The sequence below is a fragment of the Schistosoma mansoni genome, assembly GCF_000237925.1.
Source record: "Schistosoma mansoni, WGS project CABG00000000 data, supercontig 0169, strain Puerto Rico, whole genome shotgun sequence".
Taxonomy (NCBI): domain Eukaryota; kingdom Metazoa; phylum Platyhelminthes; class Trematoda; order Strigeidida; family Schistosomatidae; genus Schistosoma; species Schistosoma mansoni.
In genome coordinates, this window is record NW_017386056.1 from 542,117 (window position 1) to 564,349 (window position 22,233).

General features: G+C 36.9%; 2 protein-coding genes across 2 annotated transcripts; one reads left to right on the forward strand and one right to left on the reverse strand.

Annotated features, from left to right (window-relative positions):
* On the forward strand, positions 1-16,877 carry Smp_164500 (hypothetical protein; the record flags this gene model as incomplete). The annotated part of the gene is made up of 10 exons (XM_018797076.1): positions 1-112; positions 156-297; positions 2,370-2,516; positions 4,195-4,275; positions 4,905-4,992; positions 9,743-9,973; positions 11,070-11,208; positions 13,205-13,380; positions 15,205-15,361; positions 16,518-16,877. 10 exons carry the CDS (start codon positions 1-3, stop codon positions 16,730-16,732), a joined length of 1,488 nt encoding a protein of 495 aa, XP_018646832.1. The 3' UTR covers positions 16,733-16,877.
* Positions 16,591-21,496, reverse strand: Smp_078520 (MKI67 FHA domain-interacting nucleolar phosphoprotein (Nucleolar protein interacting with the FHA domain of pKI-67) (hNIFK) (Nucleolar phosphoprotein Nopp34), putative). Its single transcript, XM_018797087.1, has 3 exons — positions 21,308-21,496; positions 21,167-21,272; positions 16,591-17,209 (listed from the first exon to the last, which is right to left on the reverse strand). Exons 1-3 carry the CDS (start codon positions 21,482-21,484, stop codon positions 16,938-16,940), a joined length of 555 nt encoding a protein of 184 aa, XP_018646833.1. The 5' UTR covers positions 21,485-21,496; the 3' UTR covers positions 16,591-16,937.
* Between the last annotated feature and the right edge of the window lie 737 nt (positions 21,497-22,233).

Genomic DNA, 22,233 nt, shown 5'->3' on the forward strand with positions numbered 1-22,233 from the left:
ATGTCATCTCTGCCTGAGGATTGTCTAGAAAACATGGCAATTAAGGAGTTTCAAAAAAAGTACAAGCTTGACTTTGATGAGATATTTGATCTTGCTCAGACATTTTTCAATGGTGAGATATACTCAAATTGGATATTATACAATCTGACATCTAGAGAAAGCTGAGAAGGCGTTCCACTTAAGCTTTGACGATCGAATTCATCTTTCTGCCCTCATATGTATAAAGAAGTACGGGAAGTACGATCGGGCAAAAACACCAGTACCTGGACTCCTTGATATTATAGGGCAGAAGAGAAAGTAAGTACGATTATTAGCCTAATACTGTGTACTTGGATGTGATTCATCATGAGGCCAATAAGTTTCGATCCATAAATAAGGACTTGTGATTCGTCCCTGCTTTTCAGCCATTAAAGTAGATTGCTTATACCTACTAAGGTTATATCGGATTATTGATATATGCCTTCAGCATATTGTATAAAGTGGTTTTCTAACACTTACTGTCCAATCTTATTAATTGTCTAACGCAGATTCACAGGTGTTGTCTCGTCATTTTTGCAGCTGCATCTATCCAGTGAACTTAATATTAAAGTAAAAAGAACTTCACTAGGAACGAAATACGACTTCTAACATCGCTCTCAAAACATATAGCAATTTAAACCAGTTATTTTGGGTATTCACTATGGCGGCCATCAAGTCTCATGAACCATCTAGGTGTATATGATTGAACTCAATTCCTACATAGTATGAAAGTGAACCGATGACTCATCTACGGACATCATTGGCCACAGTTTAGTGTCCACCCACAGTTTGCTTTAGAAGTAGCTGTTGCTTCTCCGACTTGTATCAAGTTAAAGATGAATTAACTAACTGTACGTAAGACTAGCGAAACCCGAGTATTCGGAGATCTTTGAAAATAATAGTTGTAAATTAATATTTCGGTTTATTGAGGGGTCAGTTAGCTTATTATGATCGTAATTTGTCTTGACTAGTGTAGCAAGCCCACTCAACTATTGTATTATTTGTGTGTTCGCTATAATTTAGACATTTAATCCGCTGTGCAAATTTAGTGCTTGATTGAGCGTGTCTGCACATCAATCGTTTATCTATTCTTTCATTCGTAAGCAAAGGACAATCAATAATTTATCCACAATCCATTATTTATTTATTTAAACACATAAATATTGGTACAAAGAGGCACTAGATACATATGCGCTACACAAATCTCATTTGATTTGTGTGAGGGCTGTAATACTGCCTAGGTGCCCAAACCGAAGCAGGTGGTTTTCTTAGGGCCATACCCGGAGCCTTTGACCTAAAGATCTGATCCACAAGGTAGTGAAGCATCGTAAGGAGATGAAGTCCCATGGTAGTCGGTGACTAACGATTGATGCATACGCCATTTGTTACTTCAGGATCATGGATCCCATGTGCACCATTGGTTTAGAGTGAGGGTTTTCCAACTGCCGTAGGTGAACTTTCCGTGTCCACCAACCCGGTTAAAGCGTCGGACATTCGCTTTTCGTCCTCTCAGTTTCGTAAACAACACCCCCGCCACGAGAAGGCTGTGAGTTATACTTCCCTGGCAGAAGCTATATATTCGCTGTATACGCGTGGCTATGTGGGAGCATTTCGAGAGGGAGAGCGGACTCCTCCCACTCTCGGCCGTACCAGGGCATTTAGGGGCACAATCCATTAACACGCATAAATATATATAGATTTCCAATACGCACTCATACATACTTGTTTTACCTGTCAGCTTGCTATCTGTATACAGATCCGCAAGTGTATACCAGCCTTGGCTGGCTGGTATACACTTGCGGATTTTACCAATCTTTAACTGTAAACTATCTCTATAATTGGTGTTTGGGCTTTTGGATAATCTCGAGTAAATCCACAATTCTACGAGAAGATTTAGCCTGGGTTAAATATTCAGTTGACGGGATATTATTTATTTGTTGGAGTCATATAGAGGGATTAACCCTCTACACTAGCCTATCGAGCTTTCGGGCTTTATCATATTACGCTACTTAGTTGTTATAAATAAAACGTATGTACTCATGAGTATTTTCACGAATTACCTGCTATCCGAAAGATTTTGAACCTTGAGAGTACCACCACCGAATATTGGTTATGACGTTAAAGTGGAAAAAGTAGACTAGTCTGTCATGTCACGGAAGGTTCAGATGACTAAATCTACAGTATGTTATTATGCGGTATAATAATCAGTAATGATTACTACATATAATGCGAATCAACTCTCACGTTTGATAAAAGGTAAGTTTTCTATAGGATCAGGAGAACACGACAAACAGTGATGTTAAAATATATAAACTCTATAAATGAGATTTGGACCTACATTTGTCTTTTAGTGCTCGTTGGGAAACCTTAAGTGATATGAAGCCAAAAGAAGCTCAAGTGGAGTTCATAAATAGGATTTGTCACCTATGTCCATTATTCATATCATATTTGGAAGCCTATTCCCGCAGCAAAGGAAGTGTTGCTGATCTTTTTTCAAAGTAAGGATTTTAAACAATCGTAATTTTATCTACTTCATTTGAAGATCCCATGATCACTTATAAATCGTAACACTTCTGTCACTTGGGATACCACTTAGTCTCATCAAGATCAATTAGGAAAATTAAATTTAATTAAACTTAAATTTAATCCTGTATAATCATATGCACGTATTTTTCATTTCTTAGGTAACCAGTCGGTTAAAGGATTGTAACGTAGTTATGGTGTCATTACTTCTTTATGATATTAAAGCGTTTTTTCTGATAGCTAAGGGGTGGAAATGGGAAGTAGCCAGTTTTATTAGGTCTGTGGTTCCATCACAATACGTCTCAAAACTCAATCCATTAATATTTGTTTACACTCAAGGACTAAAACTTAGTTGGTTGTTCGAATATAACTATTTCTAGGGTTCCTTGGTCACTAGTTTTTAGACAACCCTAGAGTTACTGCCTTCAGGCTCTAGTTAAGGGTTTTATAATAAGAGTAAACAGGCCTGTTAAAATAATACTTTGATCAGAAGTTCAAGATTTTGAACATTACTTCAATTACTCCAATCTAAGTTATTAATTTTGACTAAGTTCAGTATGAGTCGTTTACGAAGAACAGGTCTATGTGCCCGACTGCTCGAACTAATATAGATGCAATGCAATTCAAACCTGTGATTTATTGGTTGAAAGTTCAATTCTTTGATTCAAAACATCACATTGCAATCCGAATTTGTAGATTTTCTTGTTACTGGAGTAAAAAAACTTATGTGATGAACAGCAAGGTCTTGATTGGAGTAGGAGTGATCCGCAAATATGATTTTCTCCCGTCGCCACTGACATTTAATGATTTCTATTCCTCTATCGATATTTTGTGTATCAGAATGTTATTTTGTTAGGAAAATCTATTCTTCTGGCTAGCGACCTTGTCTTTGATATAAAGTCATTCAGGGTCTACGTAAATAATTCAGTTTCGTGAGCAGCCATCACTCGAACATTTCTTATCGCTCCAAATTATCGGTCAACCGACATTCTTTACTTTCATCTTATTAGTTGAAAATCCATTTGTCTCAAAATTGTAATCCAACAATCAGTGATCATCCGTTTCCCTCCCTTCCAAATATCTGAGCACTACCTAGTAGTCGGTTAACTGTCAACTAATGTTGGCTTAACTACATCCTTGTTCAGAACAAGATCTTCCGAATTTCTTTAGGAGGATATTGAGACAATCACTAGTCATTTTGTCCCTTCAGATTGTAAGGCAATGCTTCAATGACTGGTTTAAATGCGACTGGAAACTAACCATCATAAGGATGGTAAATGCTCAATCCATTTTTTTAAAACGTGGTTTTTGACTACTAAGACGCTTTGTCGGTATCCAAAAATTTCTCGTTCTTATTTTAACATGCAATCGATCCTAGTCCTTTTTCAGCCTTCACACTTTATCAAAGTTTGATAGGATTATTACTGCCAGTGTTTTCTGATAACGCATATAAATTTTTCACAAGCCATTAAGTTACAAGAATGTAAGAAACACACATGTGTGCTTTATTAGCATTTCTGTTGTAAATTTACTCATTTGGTGCCTAAAGTATCTATTCGTTCTGTAAAAAATCTTGTCTCTGACACAGGCAATAAAATATTTGTGATTTTTCACACAGAATTCCCTATACCTGTTTTTACTACTTTATTCTAGAGAAACTAACGTTTCTAGTTCGGATGAACCTACTGGCACCATCGATAATGGTGAACAATCTTGTTTTATTTTGAAAAATGAGTAAGTGCTCAAAGTTTCGAAATCGGAGTTATTAGTTAGATTCTGAAACTAATTTCGAACTAAAATATTTTCAAATACTTAAAAAAACCTAGATGGTTTGCTTTTTTTGAGTTTAAGCTTTTAGTTCTAAACCGTTTTACGAAATGTATAATAGTCTTCAATGAAACCTGTAAAAAATCTATATAGTAACTTTTGTCCCCAATCTGCGGTGTTTAAGTGTCGAACTTTTCATGTTGTGTATTTACTTAACACAAGTACCCATCCTCCTGATAAATTTAAAGTAAAAAATATTAAGCGAATATTTTCAAACTACTGAAAATGTTTATGAACCATTCCCAATCAAACATTTGATGGGATATCAGATACTATATTTTAAATGTTTTAAACCTCATAAATGATTTTGCTGGATAGTTGGAAGTGTTACATTTTCCCCAGCGAATAATTAATTAATTATTTCAGAATTTAAGGGAGTGAGTTGGGTTAAAAATATTCTTGTAATCCAAAACATCTGTTGTTTAAATATATTTCTTGGACTTTTGTAGTTGCTTTTTTATTAGAGAAGTGACTAGCTGCATGTAACAAGGTGCATATTTTATAGTATCATTTATCTTATTCATCTTCCTTTTCAGATCTGAAATTCGAGCAGCTTTAAATGCTCAAACTGAAAGTCAGTTCCAATCTTATGCATCCCTTCATTATCCCACGGATGCGGTTAAGGTTTGTCATTTTCTTAATCATAATTTATACCGTATGAGCCTAGTATTTTCTATTTTCTTTTTTTTTACAAGTTGAGAAAATATTTTTTTAATAAAGAAGATTAAGTTATACAATTCCTTTGGGTTAAAAATTCGAAGAACTTTATTCTGCACAACTTTCTGGCAATTCCTCGTGGTCTGTAGATTACTTTGCAATGAAGTCTATCAGTTTATGAACAAGAACAACCTTTAGAATAGAATAAAATAGTGCATCGAAATAAATACAGCTCGTAGTAGCCCTCTTCCGATATCTCTACAGATATATTCTTGCAACAGTTCTTCCGATTTCCATGAGAATACCATGTTTATGGATTAAATAAGTGTACGAAGAAAAGCCGAAGCCGTTGTCACTGACGTGACTGAAAGCTCAGAAAAAACTAGCTAACTTTACTTCAAAAATAAAATTATACCAACTATTTCTACAAGTGCAAGAATTTCTGATGATCCCTATTGTGATTCTTTGCTTATATTATAATTTTCCGTTGATCTTGTAGTCTAGGAACAGTTGATAGCTTACTTTTTTTACCTGTGATGTCATGTTTATATATCCTTATTAATAAAAAGGGGAACTCTTACGTCTCCTTTTGATTGTATCCTATGGAACTATTTCGTGCATATTTTAAATCTGTTGTATAGCACTATACGTTTAGACAATAAATCTACGAATCGATTCACCACAATTTTATATACGCTTATGAGTGCTTTGATTGATACTTCAAAAAATATTGCAGACATAGTTGCTGTGTTACTGGAGATACCTTGACAACTAGCACATGTCTAGGAAACTCAATTCCGCCTAAAGAGGGAAGTCTAGTTTTAGTGTTTGGTACATTAATGTAATATATCATAAATCCTTCGTGTCTTCTAATGCCCAATGCTTGAGTTTGTTCTGATTTGTCTAAAAACATTTAGTTACTAGTACTACTGATGCTTTTCTGAAAATTATTCTTAGATGACAGTGTGTTAAATTTACCTCTTATGAACTTTCTTGTCTAATCTAATTGTTTCTCCACCAGGTATTATTTAACAGTTTTCGTTTAAATCTACCTTCATGTATTTCAAGTCACCAGGACTAGTCTCTTGACTAAAGCCTAAATATACATTTACGTGTACTTATAATACTGTGAAAGTTTACGAAAATTTACAATTTCACAACTATCGTAGCTATGGTAGTTTGTGATACAGACGATTGTTGCTTATCCATTATTTATTTATTTAAACACATAAATATTGGTACAAAGAGGCACTAGATACATATGCGCTACACAAATCTCATTTGATTTGTGTGAGGGCTGTAATACTGCCTAGGTGCCCAAACCGAAGCAGGTGGTTTTCTTAGGGCCATACCCGGAGCCTTTGACCTAAAGATCTGATCCACAAGGTAGTGAAGCATCGTAAGGAGATGAAGTCCCATGGTAGTCGGTGACTAACGATTGATGCATACGCCATTTGTTACTTCAGGATCATGGATCCCATGTGCACCATTGGTTTAGAGTGAGGGTTTTCCAACTGCCGTAGGTGAACTTTCCGTGTCCACTGACCCAGTTAATGCGTCGAACGTTCGCTTTTCGTCCTCTCGATTTTGTAAACATGACCCTCGCCACGAGAAGGCAGTGAGTAGGACTTCCGTGGCAGTGGCGCTGTATACGCGTGGCTATGTGGGAGCATTTCGAGAGGGAGAGTGGACTCCCCACTTTTGGCTGTACCACGGCATTCGGGGGCTTAATTAGTATCACTCGTTAGTTTCAATAGTCAGTTAGTCAGCTACAACGTAGGACTAGGCACATATATGCACCGGTCCAGGTTGCCATACCTCATTAGCACAACAAGATGAACACCGAATTCATAGTAGTTAATTTAGTGGTAATAATATATAAAAGAAAGATTGTATATAAGGATATAATACAGGAAGAAAGACAGATATGAAGCAATTTTAATCTCAAAGTTTAAGGAAAAGTAAAGAGTGTATACACCTGAGCCATTGTGATCGATTCTGAGCCATGTCACCTAGAGTCTCCAACCATTAATTACGATAGTCACGCGGACCCCAACCAAGTAGTCTGCACCTACCAACATGGCTCAGACTAAAAGTTAGTGATTTCAAGTACTGATGCCACGTTTTGATTTGGCCGCCCTAACTTCCTTCCAACCATCGCCAATACTAGTCAGCATAGCGCGTCGTGGTAATCGGTTGGAAAGATATACAGACAGCTGTGGAAACAGCAGTAACATCTATTAGTAATTTAAACCAAGGCGTTCCAAAAAAACAATGGATTTCTAAGTCTATTTCACTGATGGATTCATGTAAACTCATCCCATCAGGCTCTGAACACGACGACGAGCGTAAACAAATCAGATTTAGGTTAACCAAAAGTCTAAGGAAAGATCGTGAGCAGTGGTGGGCAACGAAATCAAAAGAGATGGAAAAGGCAGCGGCTAAAGGCAACACCAGACAACTCTTCAGACTAATAAAATAAACCGGTCTTAAGAAGTCAAGTGTAAGTGAAACAATCTCAGAAAAAGACGAAACCCTTATCTGCTCTCAGTCCAGACGTTTAGAACGATGGGCGGAACACTTTAAGGAACAGTTTAGCTGGCCTTCATCTACTTTACAGTCACCCACCATTCCCAAACAGTCTGAATGGGACATTGAAGTAGGTTTCCCGACTCTAGCTGAAGTTCAAAAGGCTATAACTAATCTTAAACGAGGAAGAGCAGCTGATCCAGATGGATTGGTTCCAGAGGTCTTTAAATATGGTAGTCCAATTTTAGTGATTAGGTTGAATAATATTTTAGCTAAAATCTGGGAGTTGGACGTAATCCCATCCGACTGGTCACAATCACTGATTGTCCCAATATATAAAAAGGGGTCGAAATCATCCTGTAATAACCATAGAGGGATTAGTTTGACTAATATCGTATCTAAAATACTAGCCTCAATAATTATCGGGCGCCTAACTAAGACTCGCGAACTGCAAACACGAGAAAATCAGGCTGGCTTCAGACCTGGTCGTGGCTGTATCGACCACTAATTCACTATTCGTCAGGTTTTAGAACACAGGCGACTGTTAACGGGGATCCATTCTAATAGTGCTTGTTCTGCCCTCGTACTAAGTGCTATGCCTACACCTGCATGTCCAGGAGAACTAGCCATCAGATCGCCAGATACACGGAGGGCGTATTTCGTCGACTGTCCATTTTGGAGAGGTGAGGTCAAGTGAATGACCACACTAGGATCCTGTATGTGTGTTTCAGAGGCACAGCATACATCAGTCGTACGAGATTCTAGGGTCTTAGCCAAGAAGGCCTGTTGGCCGATTTGACATAGGGTACGTACGTTGAAGGCTCCAATGTGTAGTTTGGAGTGAGGTTTCACCAATAAAAATCTAGCTTATAACCTTCTATTCGGTCTATGAACCAACGTCCTACGCTTTAATCAGTTACACACTTTGATTAATAGTAATTAATCTGGAGCTGCGGTCCAGATAATCTAGATGCTTATTGAACCAGAAGTCCTCCTTCTCCTATACCCCAGTGTTGTGAACGAGAACACAGGTGAGGCTAGCCGATGTTCTTTAATTTGTTGTTCTTGTTTGTTTTAATCTTCCCATTGATGTTTAGGACTGTAATTGATAAGTCTCTTATTGGCCATATGTGCATACTGTGCGTATTGCCTCGATATTGCCTTAATCTACAAGCATTATAAGCAATGATGGATAGCGGCTAGCAGTGGAATCTAGGACGCGCGTTTCGTCCTACGCTTCAAATGCCATCGCGTTATTCACCTAGCCAACGGTACTGGGTTCGAGTCTCAGAGTAAACACCAACTCCTAGATGCAGATACATCCAGCTGACGAGTCCCAATTACTACGAAACGCGCGTCCTGTATTCCACTGCTAGCCACTATCCATCTTTGTTTATAACACTTATGTTTTATTTGTTAAAAATCCTCTTAATTTCTCCCGATGTTTCTCCAAGGCATAGGATGACAACGGTGGTCTTTCGGTATACAACAATTTAGTTCTTTCATTTCTAATGATCTTCAAAAGCTTTTGGGGTAATTGTTAGCCCCAAGTGTAATTGAAATTCCATTCAATTTAACGTATTAGTCTTCATTCTCTGCAGTGAGATTAATACTCCTATTAATTGTTTCAAGTATAATTTTCTTAAATAGTGTCTTCTCTGTACTCGGCGCCCAATTTCTGTCTAACAATATTCTTACAAATCAACGTTTTTAATATGCTTAAAATAAAAATATAAACAATGATTCTACCTCAGTTGGTATCGAAAGTTATTGCCCTCACATTATCCACTCCGTTATAGCAAGCACTTTTGTCACACTCTACCCTGTTTATATTCTTCGATTAATGCACTTTACTCGACCCAATTGAAGATAGAAATCATCTGGACACATGATATATTCCAAAGCTAAGTGACAGAAAAAAGTATTCCAAAGAGAAACCCCACGTGTTTATGTGATGATTACGTGGGAAACTTCTAGCATGGAATTGTCCTCCAACTCTGATTATTTGGAAAGGGATCAGCCAGCATATTTGAATCATTCTTGTACTGAGCATGCTAGCCGATTCATTTGTTTTACATTCTATTTATAAAAATCATTAATTCATTTTATTTATGAGGTTTATTGTCATAGTTTTGGGTTAACAAATGCCTATTATATATACAACTTTCATTTTTATTGTAATATACAGAGAGCTGAACTTATTGCTCAGTTGCAAGATCGGCATTTTCACGAATATATGGCATACATACAACGTCAATATCGTTTTATTCAGCGATCACAGATTGAATCTCCCTCTCAGACAACCGATATGTCGACAACGAATGATTCAGTTGAAGATTATTCAGTCGATAATGTAAAGTCCATTGACAGTGTAACTGTTAAGAAAATTGCCAATTGTTCAGTAACCATTTCTCCTAATGTAAGTTGTGTTGGTGTTCACTAGTCTACTTTCTTTAATAATAGAAATTAGAAAAAAGCATATATACGATAGAATAAATAGGTTTATAACAGTTAAAAAAATAACGACCACAACAACTTAAGTTCGTCAAGTCGGTGCTGCGGGAAGCTAATTTTTCTTTTAAATATGTCGTAAATCAGTCACAGTACTTCCAAACCTCCGTTTCAAAGCCATTTGCAGAAGTTGGATATGGTCACATGAAGCTCTTAATCTTAATGACTGGTTCTATAGGGCACCTTAAACTCTTCCCTAAATATCTAGCCTATTCCAACTGCATCATTGTCCGTCAAAGCTTCAATTAACTCTGCAAATATTCTGCGTCTTTTCAGTTGTTAGTTTTGTGGATTAGCGAATCAGTGAGTATATTCTGAAATTGTGTGATAGACTCTTTTTTTATTTTGTTGGAAGTTTGTATAGCATACCACTAGTGTCGTATATGCTAGTCATTTAATATTTTATGTTCGTCATAACAACTTCTGCATTTGATTTTGTGCACTTCGAATGTAACTGTTTAGAGTTATTATCTAAAGCGTACTACTTATAGGTTTACTAATGTTAGGTTTTATTTTCTTAGTGATCAATAATTAACTTAATTTTGCAAGGTACAGTTTCAGTCAGACAGTTTTAAAATTCATCTTTTATATGATCTAATGATTTCAAGTGTTGACAACTTAATGAAAAGTACTTTATATTGTACAAATTTATAAAGTGTAAAAGAAGAATGTCATTCGCTTATGGTATTATGATGTAAATGTTCCATGTACTTATCAATTAGTTTGCATTATGTTGGTAACAGCCAGTCGAAATCAACATGATTCACTATGATTACTCAATAAAGGGTGGAATACAAATAACTTATCGAGATCCTGTATATTGTGTGTGGTTGGTCACCTTCGTATGTTTATTATAGTTCCTTTCTACACTTAAGTAATAGGAGATCGTGTTTCTAACTCTTTTTCGTCATCATATTGATTGGGATGGTTGGAAATCTTTTTCGTTCAGATCTACGCACACTTATGTGAATGTTTATGTGTGCTTGTATTCCCTTAATATCTAGGAGGACAGTATCAAAGATCAATCTGTTCTCAACGGCACAGTGCAGTTAGAGTCGTCTTTACATTCCCCCGAGATTCAAAAAGCAAACTCAGTATCCGCTGATGTTTCTGTCAATGACCTTTCTTATACAAATACTTCAGGTTCGTCTTTTATTTTTGAATATGTTAATACATTTCATCGCAAGTAAATTTATAATTATAGATCAGCTGACTTTTTGGCCATGCTACAAACACAATCTTATTCAACTAGCTTACGTCTTTCACTGGCTATTCATTTTTTTCGTATTATTCGCGTTTTTAACTTCTATTGTAAGTATTGTGCTAAAGGTGTTTGGAGGATACTAAGCCTGAGTTAAAGTAACATGTATACATGTAGTGGCTTGGCTTCGAAATAATTCATTAGGCTTCGTATATCAATCATCGTAATAACCGTTATTAAATATATCCCAGCGGTGTATTAATTCAGAAAGCAACATGAAGCGTCGACTACAGTTTATTGTTGAATAGCGCAGGTCACAAAGCTACAGGTACATCAAGCGAATTTGAGCAGAAAAGCTAGTGCGCGCGACCATACGAAGATATATATGAGATTGATCAATTGCAGTCCTAAACATTAATGGGAAGATCCGAACAAACAATACAAAAGTGGATTAAATACAAAATACGGTGCTTTAAACAGGAAAACAGTTATTGTTAATAAACGTATAAAACTTAGTACAAATTAGGTCGACATTCCAAGACAGTAATTTAATAAAATGCAAACAAAGAAGTTAACATTTTAGTAGTACTAATGAAAGGGACTAAACATGCAGAGTATACTTCAAAATAAAAATAACAAGTATAGTTGAAGAGTAAGAAGTATAAGTACGATAACCTCAGATTTAGAAGAATGAACTTATTTGCGTCACTAAAACGAGTTCTGAATCATGTTGCACAATATAGTTCAAATAAAACAGCATTCACTTTTAAACTTTCGTTCGTTTGTGTATATTTATATTGGAGGTGTTAATGTGCTGCTTGGTTGACTAATGAAATTTGTCTTGCAAACAGGTTTTTTCTCAAAAAGAAGAAATATTGCATACCTGTGAACTATGAAGCTTGTCAGTATGCAGTTGAAACTACTTTCGTTTGTCATGAAAGGATATTTCAAGCATCAAAATATAGTTAAACGATGAAGTGGTTAGAAAAAATTATTACATGGGAATATATTTATGACAAACCAAAACGCTGTTTATATCACACTCCAAGTAATCTAAGTGCACAATTCTTCAAGTCCCACTTCAACTTTTGGTCAGAATCAGTAAATAATAACTCATATAAAAGAAGTACATCGGTTCCTCATCTGAACAGAATTTTATTTCAAATGAACATCAATGTCTATTATCATATTATATGACTTAATAGGATTACTTATGTTCTGGTATCACATTCAATGAGGCAGATTATATTCTTTTTTAGGCGCGTATAAAACATATGTATGCAGTTAAGGAATGAAAGTTTTAGCCTTGATATTGAATTCATGCTGATTTTCAAACTGTGCTGCAATTGTTTGGTCTGGGATCGCTAACAATTATAAGTTTGAATTCATTTGCATTGGTTGTTTGAATCTTCCCATTGATGGTTAGGACTGCACTTGATCAGACTGATCAAAATATACGGAGTAAATTTGATATTCCTGGACAGACTTGAAACAAAATAAGATTACAATTAATTAGACAGCTGTCTAATCATCATGAACCACTAAAATGTCTTTTTATCTGAGTATAGTTTATTTTTAACTTGGGAATGTTTTTGTAAAGCTTCTAACTGAAAAAAGTACGATTCATATTGTTACAGGTTTCATAGCGGCAGTGATTGACAGTTTAGGTTTAATGTCCGTTTTGAGTGAGTAGGCAATGTTTATTTCAAAAACGTATTTCGTTCCGTTAGTTTCTCAAATTAAATTATCAGTTAGTGGTTCTTCTGAATGGTCTATTATACTGTGCTTGTATGTCATCGAGGTGAATAAAAATTATTTTCCATCCAATATAGTTGATTTTATATCCATATTGTCGACTTTATTTCATTTTTACATCTTGTTATGTTTTGTTTATTCGACCTATTAAACAATCTTTTTAAATATGTATATCTTTGTTAGATTTGTCAACTCTTGATTCAGATAAGAAATGCCTTGACACTGATCCTTATTTAAATGCATCTTTGGTGGTACACGCCCCTACATTATGGACTCGTGGAGAAGTTAAAGAATTTAAACACTGTTTAACTGAAGATGAAGAGTCTGTTATTCGAATAAACAGCGGTGAAGTTTATTCGGTAAGCTGTAACAATATTGCAAATATTGGGAATGTTTAAGATATGTTTTTTATCTCCGTCATTCAATCATACACAAGTTAGGACGTGCCACACTTGATTATTTTCTTAAATTGTAACACCATATCAACGCAGCGGGGTGGAATTATCACGACATACCACCAGAGTAGTAAAAGTAGTGACTCTATCAGTGGTAGTAGTAGGGATTAGGTATAGAAAATGCGATTTGACAGAGGATGAATTCACGGAATAAGGATTATATGATAATTGAAAAACTCATAGTTTAAGAGAAGATATAGAATGAATGTATATATGCGACATTGTGACAAGGTCTAAGCTATGTCACTCAACGTCTCTAACCATTGGTCGCAATAATCATGAGGATCCAAGCTAGGTAGTTTGCACCTACCATCAGACTTATATATCGTTAATCTTACTGAATTACACGTTTACTATGGGAAGTTGCAATTTAAATATTGAGTTCTCAACAGGGGTAAAATGGTATTATACTGTTGTTCAGTTCTCTTCAATAGTTCTCCAGGTGAAATCACTTTGAAGTATTATTCTAGGAATTCCTTGTTGATAAATCTGTTATCTGTGCACCAGTCTACTGAAAAAAAGGTACATTGGAACAAAATCATTGACCACTCAATCAAATCTTACATACATGGTTTTGACCAGGCTATCTGATTAAAGATACGTTTGGAGATTATGAAGGCATTATTTTAGCGTTTTAGAAAATGGCTTACTGAATAAGTCTGGACTACAAAACTGATAAAACACAGTCTATGCAAACAATCGTGCACTATCATGATCATTGCACTCAGTCTTCAAACAGCAGAATTATTGACTTCCAACACTAACTTAACGATGGATACAAATAAATTAATTTGTTCATAGTCATTGTTGAAGTGGATTTACACCAGATTATAAACCCTTTGGAGATGCATATTTGGGATGTATTCATGAATTAATTCACATTCATCTGTATTGTTTGAATACCCCCTAAAAGGGAACTGAGAATCCCCCTCATTTCTTAGCTGGGAGATGAGAACATTCCGTGTACAATTAAGATGGAATCGAATGGACAATCACAAGAGTATAAGAACTGGGCTTAGGGATTTCGAGATAGTTGATTTCCATCAAATGTAGTAGACCCTAGTTTGTGCCGATTCATTCGGTTTGCTTTCAAAATTCACTTGTTCGTTTATTTAAATATCTTTCAATTTCCGTTAGTTTTCGCATTTTGTTGAATTTTGATTAATCTCGTTTGGTTGAAGTGGTTTATTCTTCACGGAGTCTGGGGATGTATAGTGTATTGGGCGCCGATTAGAATTAAAATTAAGCCATTGACTGTTCACCACGTTGGTAGGTGCAGACTACCTGGTTATGGTCTGAGCGATAATCGCGATCAGTGGCTGAGGATTGGGTGAAGTTGCTTAGTCATTCACAATGGAACAGATGCACTCACCCTTCATCTTCCCCTATATTTTGGATTCCAGTGTTCCTTCGTGTCTACATTTTTACTTTGTGTTTTCATATCCTAAATCTTTAGTTTTTTATATGGTCACTGCTGCTACTACATTATCCCGATCTATTTTATCATGCATGTTAATTTCATATAGTCACACTAATCTGGTACAGTAACTTAGGCCAGGGCACATCTGTCAGACTGTACGTTGATGACTGACTAAACATTAAAATGTTATGTGGTTGTGAAGCTGAAGTAAGCCTATTGTAAAGCATATGGTTCGCAGTTTTATGTTAAATTTGTGTTCATCTTATAGATACTCTAAGCGTTTGCCTTTTTGAAAAACATTGATCCAGGTTCGTGTCCAAACACACCCATCGGGCACGAGTATAGTCTGGGAGTTCGCTACAGACGACTACGACATTGGATTTGGTTTGTTTTTTGAATGGGCGGAACCGCTTTCTGATCCTGAAGCGAAACAAAATAATCACGTTGCATCAGTCAATGCCGAAGGTAAGTGTTGAGAGGAGTAACAAGAACAACATTATCAATAAACCTGTCGATCAACTGAATCTTAATTATTATCACTCTCTGCCTTCTTCAACCTATCATCAAAAGACAAAATCAATATTCGCTAATTCATTACTTATTAATTTAAATATCACTCAGACATACTCATAGTAGAACCTGGCATATATGTGCATCGATTCAAATTGTCAAACCACAATAGCGCAGAGAAATGCCAGGATAATATAATTAGAAACAACATTTGTGGTAGTATAAAAGATAAGGCATGTAAAAAACACTATTCGAGAAAATATGGATTCGTGGGATAAACAAACGTATGAGGATGATCAAAGGATTTAGGGTCTGAGGGAAGTTGGTGAGTGCATGCACTTGCAATATTACGAAGGACCCTGCCTCGTCATCCAAATTTTCTAACGATTGGTTAAGGTAATCGCGCAAACCCCAGTCAGGTGGTCTGCACCTACTTGCACAGTCTAATTCAACTGTCAATGTCTTCCCGAACTGACGCTACATTTTAGTTTGACCACTCCTAGCTTTCTTCCATCATACTCCTACATCAGCCGTCATTAGACATCAAGGTAAGTGGTGGTTTGGCATATGTAATACGCATCTCCATCACCTCAGTGGACCAAGACTAACTATTTCACCAGTCGATTTGCCATCCTTACCTAGTACTTTGTGCCTAACTTAAATGTTGCTCACTTAGCAATCCCAACTTACACGAGTAATGCTTCAAACTTCCAGCCTACAGATGTCCTTTATTCTTAATGGCTATATTTTATATCCGTAGAGCCAAACGAAGTGAACTGCTCAACAGTAAACTTGCTCTCTGGTTGGGAGATGGCTGTCTCACCTACTGTAAAAGTGAAGTGAATTCGTAAAAGCTAACTGAGCTATCTAAATCCATTCCGAAATTTTATCGGATACCAATCCTCCAGGGTTGATGAGACTTCCAAGATAAGTGAAGTGGTTGACGCACTGAAGTACTTCACTTCCTGTCGGATACATGAAACATAATTATGAATTTAACGTTGGTAGTAAAGATACTTATCTTTCAATTGTTTGGTCATGTGATTCCGTTCGAACAACAAAATGATTTATATACAGGAAGAAACCTTAATAGTGTTTTAATTTTTTCCAGATGGTCACTCAGAAGTAACCAAGGCAGAGAATTCAGAAAAGTCTAATATCCTAGTTGATGAGATCATACCTGTTTCACGACAGAACTCTCAAAATGAAGTGTGCTGTGGATCTCATTTGTATCCAGGTGCGGGAACATATGTTTTTAAATTCGACAACTCCTTTTCCTTATGGAGGTCGAAAACCCTCTATTATCGCGTTTGCTACACATACTAGAGTGTTCATCCTTAAAGGTGGAAAATCTTTCCAGTTTGTCAAAAATTTGGCTGTGCACCATGATTTTCTAACTTTTCTCTGTACTTCTACTTTCTTTATAAGTTCAATAAAAATGGTTCAAAGTGCCTTTTTATAATAATTAGTGTCAAAATTGCACAGTAAACATCATTTGGAAATAAGTTTTTTCTATTGGATTTAGAAATTTTTATGATATATTAGCTTCATGAAATCTGAAATTCAAGTTGGTCTTTTTGATTGCTGCAAGTCGTTTCTGAAAGTTATGTTTACGCCTTCGGACAGCTTGGGGTAATGATTTTCTTACTGAACTATTAGTAAAATCCTTTCCCTTGAGGGCGTTCAGGGCTGTAACACGTTTTATTGTCGCCATGGTTTGATTTTCTTCATGTGATGCACGAGTTGAACTTCGTAGGTATTTGCTTGTTCGAAACAGTCTTTTATTGTCTGGCAAGATTTCACCTATTCATAAAAATGAACAAATTAAGAGATTCGTGTTACAATGATGTATGACGAAAGTTTATCCAAAGTAAAATAACTTGTCTTTGCGTCTTGCAGAAATGTGGCTAAGTTTCTGTCCCTTAGTAAAGACTTTGGATGTTGAGTAGTGTTGCTATCAATAATACAATAGATGTAACTCACACTCCATATGCAGACCTTCATTGTGTTGTAGTAATTTAAAATATGTTTGGAATTGCACATTCCAGACTGACTTTTTTCTAGGCACCTATCCATCCTTGTTGAGGTCGTGGAGGCACACTCCTGAGGAGTCTTATACTAGGACGGGTTGGATGTTCAGTATTTCCTTTTAATGACTCTCTACCTGACCTTTCATAGTACAGTAGCAACACAAACTAGTACTGCTGATAATAGCGAATACAATGAACTTTTATGGTACGTTTATCCATCAAGTTATAAGATATGCAGCTATGTGACAGTATGTACTATTTAAAATAGCAGAATTTGGTCCCTTCCCTAAGACGTCACACTTTCAGATAATATATACTCTGGTAGTACACTAACAGGATTTTTATCCTACAAGTAACAAATGCATGATAAGAGAAATTATCTTTATTTTCTGTTGAATTGTGAGTATTCTTCACATTAGGATGATAAAATAGACCGCTATAAAGTAACTGACTGTAGTGGAGTAAACAATATTAACAAAGATAATGAAAGGTCCGAGGTTTCGAAGTAGGTGGTTGGTATAATTGTGAATTTAGAAATCAGTTAGTCAGACAAAACGTAGTACCTGGCACGTACATATCCGTTTAAGTCCTTATACCCTATCAGCACAGCAAGATAAAATTGTCAAGGCAAACCCCAAATTGGTAGACGTGGTAACGGATTAATCAAAAATGTAAGGCGTCCAAAATACAATTCGAGAGAAATAGTTGTTTGTAGTAAGACGAGTTATTTTGAGAGGACAGTACGCTTACATCTGTAAGCCTTATACGGCTAGACATGAGACAGACTATACTTTGGTACACTAACAACTTTATATACAGCGACGTTCTAAGGAATGACAATTACTGGGAAGATTTATCTTAGTTTTTTAGTTAGTGCGATTTGAAGTTGCAGTCAGGACAGTGGTATTGATTGAACGCAGCGACCTAGATTGCAATAAAATTTAAGAAACGTTCTTGGAATGTCTCGTGAATCAGTAAACGTCATCGTAGCAGACGATGTAGGTTGGACTATGGCCCAAAACAGTTGTAGTATCGATGTTCATCGACCCGACACGGTCGATGCAAAACTCAAAAGACAGTGATTCATACACTCAGTCACTACTTGGTTATCAATCTGAGTACGAAACTTGACTCTCGACTGCATCTTACAAATGTGAAATGAGGCATACAGTTTGCTATCCTAATTATTTCCTTAAGGCCACTGAATGATTGGTCACCTTTCAATAAAACAAGTTTAAGTTGTCTGTGTACTTTCGGTCGGTAAGTATCAATCCTAAAATTTGTAGTTGAATATAATTTCGTCAAAGTATAACAAATTCAGATGGGACAGGTGCCCGTGTGCAGGCTGTAGTAAGATTTTCCTAGCCATAATTCATGATTTGGGGGTCAGTCACAATGTACAACTTCGTATGTACGTACATCAGTTCGAGTTGCCATACCACATTAGCACACAGATGCAGTTGTCGATTCAAATCCCATAGTGGTAGAAGTAGTAAGAGTATAAGCATTATGTGAAAGATTAAGGTTTGAAGATGTTATTGAAGGAGTATAATCCAATGAAATAAATTTGGAAAGAGAAAAAAGATAGAGACATGAAGAATTCAGAAGGTTAGAATTTGGCAGAACACAAAAAGTGGATGCACCTTCGCCATTGCAAACGATTTTGAGCCATGTCATTCAAGGTCTCTAACCATCGATCTCTATCATCTCGCGAATCCCAACCAGGTAGTCTACACCTACCAGCATGGCTCAGTTCAATTGTCAGTGACTTTATGGATTTGTGCCAAGTCTTGGTCTGGCTGCCCCTAGCTTTCTTCGAACCCACTCTTACACCATAAAACATTGCACGTCGGGGCAGTCGGTGGTTGGATATGCGTAAGACATGTCCCAGCCATCTCAACTGATGAAGTTTCACTACTTCATCAATCGATTTGCCATCCTTACCTAGCACCCGTTTCCTAACATCTGCATTACTTACCCGGTGGTCCCAGGATATACGAGCAATGCTTCGAAGACACCTATGATCGAATACTAGTAGCCTACGAATATCCTCTACTCTTACCGGCCATGTTTCACTGCCATAAATAAAGTAGGACGGAACGGACTGCTGCACAGTAAACCCGTCCTCTTGCTGCTAGACGGATATCTCGCCTACGCCATAAATGACGCTAGTTGGCGAAAGCTAGACGAGCCTTCTGTATCCGTGCTGAGATTTTGTTACACACCAGACCACAAGGACTGATGAGACTCACAAGATAAGTGGAGCGGTCAAAACGCTCAACTACTTCACTCCCTATCATTAGTTCAGGTGCCGATGCAACCCAATTCTGAAGTAACATTTTGCACTTCGAGGGAGAGAATCGCATCCCGAACATGCCTGCATGGTTGTTTGTAGTGGTCAGAAGACTCTGCATTTTGTCAGCGTCTTCACCAAATAAAACTATGTCATCGGCGTATTCCAAGTCAACAAGTGAGCCTCCCGGTAAAAGTTCAACTCCTGGAGATTGAGATGATGAAAGTGTTATTTCTAATAGCACGTCAACGACAAAGTTAAACAAGAATGGAGAGAGTGGACAGCCCTGACGAACACCACTTGAGGTAATCAATTCTGATGACAGTTCGCCATAAGCTCTAACTCGACCAGTTGTGTTGGAGTAGAGAGCCTCTATGAGGTTAATGTACTTCTTTGGTACTACTTTCAGTGACAAACACTACCATAAAACCTTACGATCAACGGAGTCAAATGCCGCCTTAAGGTCAAGAAATACTACGATTGTGGGACGTCTGAATGTATGTCTATGTTCTAGGACCTGACGTAGAGTGAATATCTGGTCTATGCAACCACGTCCAGGTCGAAAACCAGCCTGGTTTTCTCTAGTCTGCTCTTCACGAGCTTTGGTTAGGCGTCGAAGTATTATTGAAGCTAATATTTTAGACACTATATTAGTCAAACTGGTTCCTCTGTGACTGTCACAAGAGGACTTTTGTCCTTTCTTATAGACTGGCACAATCAGTGATTGAGACCAGTCAGATGGAATTACGTCCAGTTCCCAGATTCTACCTGGGTTTTGAAGAGGATAATTTTGTAATTTGATTCAATGGGGAAAGTCTAATACCAAGCGAATCTAGAATTAAGTCAGAAATCAATTAGAACTGGAGCTAATTAGGTAGGATAGAGTACATGTAGGCTGATTCAATACGCAAGTTGAAACGAAGACGACATTTTTATTGAAAGGTAATTGGGGCGAGACCATAATTTATGGACGAACCGATCAGACATAAGACAAGTTTTGGCGTGAACTCCTTTATCCATTTGGCTAAATAGCGTTTAGGCATTTTAGCTTATGTAAGCTCGTGAAGACTCTCAATCTAATACTCCCCTTGACCATCAACTACAAACTATAATTCTAACTTCTCACACTGGTTTACAACTCTCACTTAGTTCTAGTTATTAGGTGAACACCTTCAAGGTCACTCTAGATGGATCAAAGGTCGTCCGTAAATTATAGTCCCACCCAATTTCGTCTAAAAGTATGGAGCCTGGGAAAACGCTGACCCGTGGGTAATCATGCAAAGTATCTTTGACATCCTTATTTGTAACCAAAAATTTGGCTTCGTTTGGCATAACTCTGATAATTCATGAAAGTAATCAGAGAACTCATATATGAGGACCACCATCGGAACTGGATACTTCAGTGTCCAAATAAACCTAAGTGTGTAAATAACTTACACTTTATTATTTTGTTGAATTGCAGCAAGTTGTTTAATGTCGAGGATACGAGAGGAGCGACTTCATTCGACATTCGGACAAAAGCACTGTCTTTCCACTTACCAGTCTATTCAAATGTTTGATAGCAAGAAAGAAACAAACCTTCCTAGACTTTGGTATATGGAGATCATGAACTTTTCCAAATTGCTCAATGTATTTTCGCAATTCAGATGGTCCAAAATATTTGGGTAAGCGAGTTATATGCAGTACAACGAGATTGTTTGTCATGCTTTCATAAAGTAACGTAAAGTCCGGCCCTCGCGCTTCAACCTTCAGCATCCAGTCTTCAGTAAAGAGGATAGTAGATCAGTGGGCCTGTGTTAAACGCTGCAGATTGTCTAGTTTCTCCTTGAAAATTTTGACTGATGAGGTTGAGACCAGTTGTTCGGATAAGGCGTTACAGTCATTAACTGCTCTATGAGAAAAACGAATCGCACTCTAATTTTATGAGATGGCGGTTTTGAACCTTTCTCTATATTGCTTTGATGATTAGTCCTGAAGAGTGGAAGAAGATCAGACATTTTAATACCCAAATCGTTACTAAAGATATGGAATTCCAATTTAAGGTCACCTCATGTTCTACCATTCGATAAGGAGAAAAGGTTGAGGTGTTTAAAACGTTCATTGCTAGAGAGTTTGGAAAGACCCTTTGCTAATATTAGTTTTACTGGACACACTCAGTTGAAGGCTCACTGTTACTCATCCTCACTAAAACATAACTGGGTACGCCGTGCTACACATCCTTCACAACTGTTAGCTAGCTTAGATGAAACTCAAAATATCGATAGCCCTTCAAATATATCTTCGAAGTATCTCATTTCTGACTTCTGCTTTGTCTGTGTTGACATACTCCAATTATAAGGGTTTTACGCGTAAAGTAATTGTCAATCTCCGAATACCTTTGGAAGCTTTAACTGTTACTCCTCAGTCTTTATGTTTCTCCACGCGTGGAAGAGATATACTGTTGGTAGTATATTGAGAACTAGTACCATGGTCAATGTGCATTAATACACTCCCTCTAAAAATGA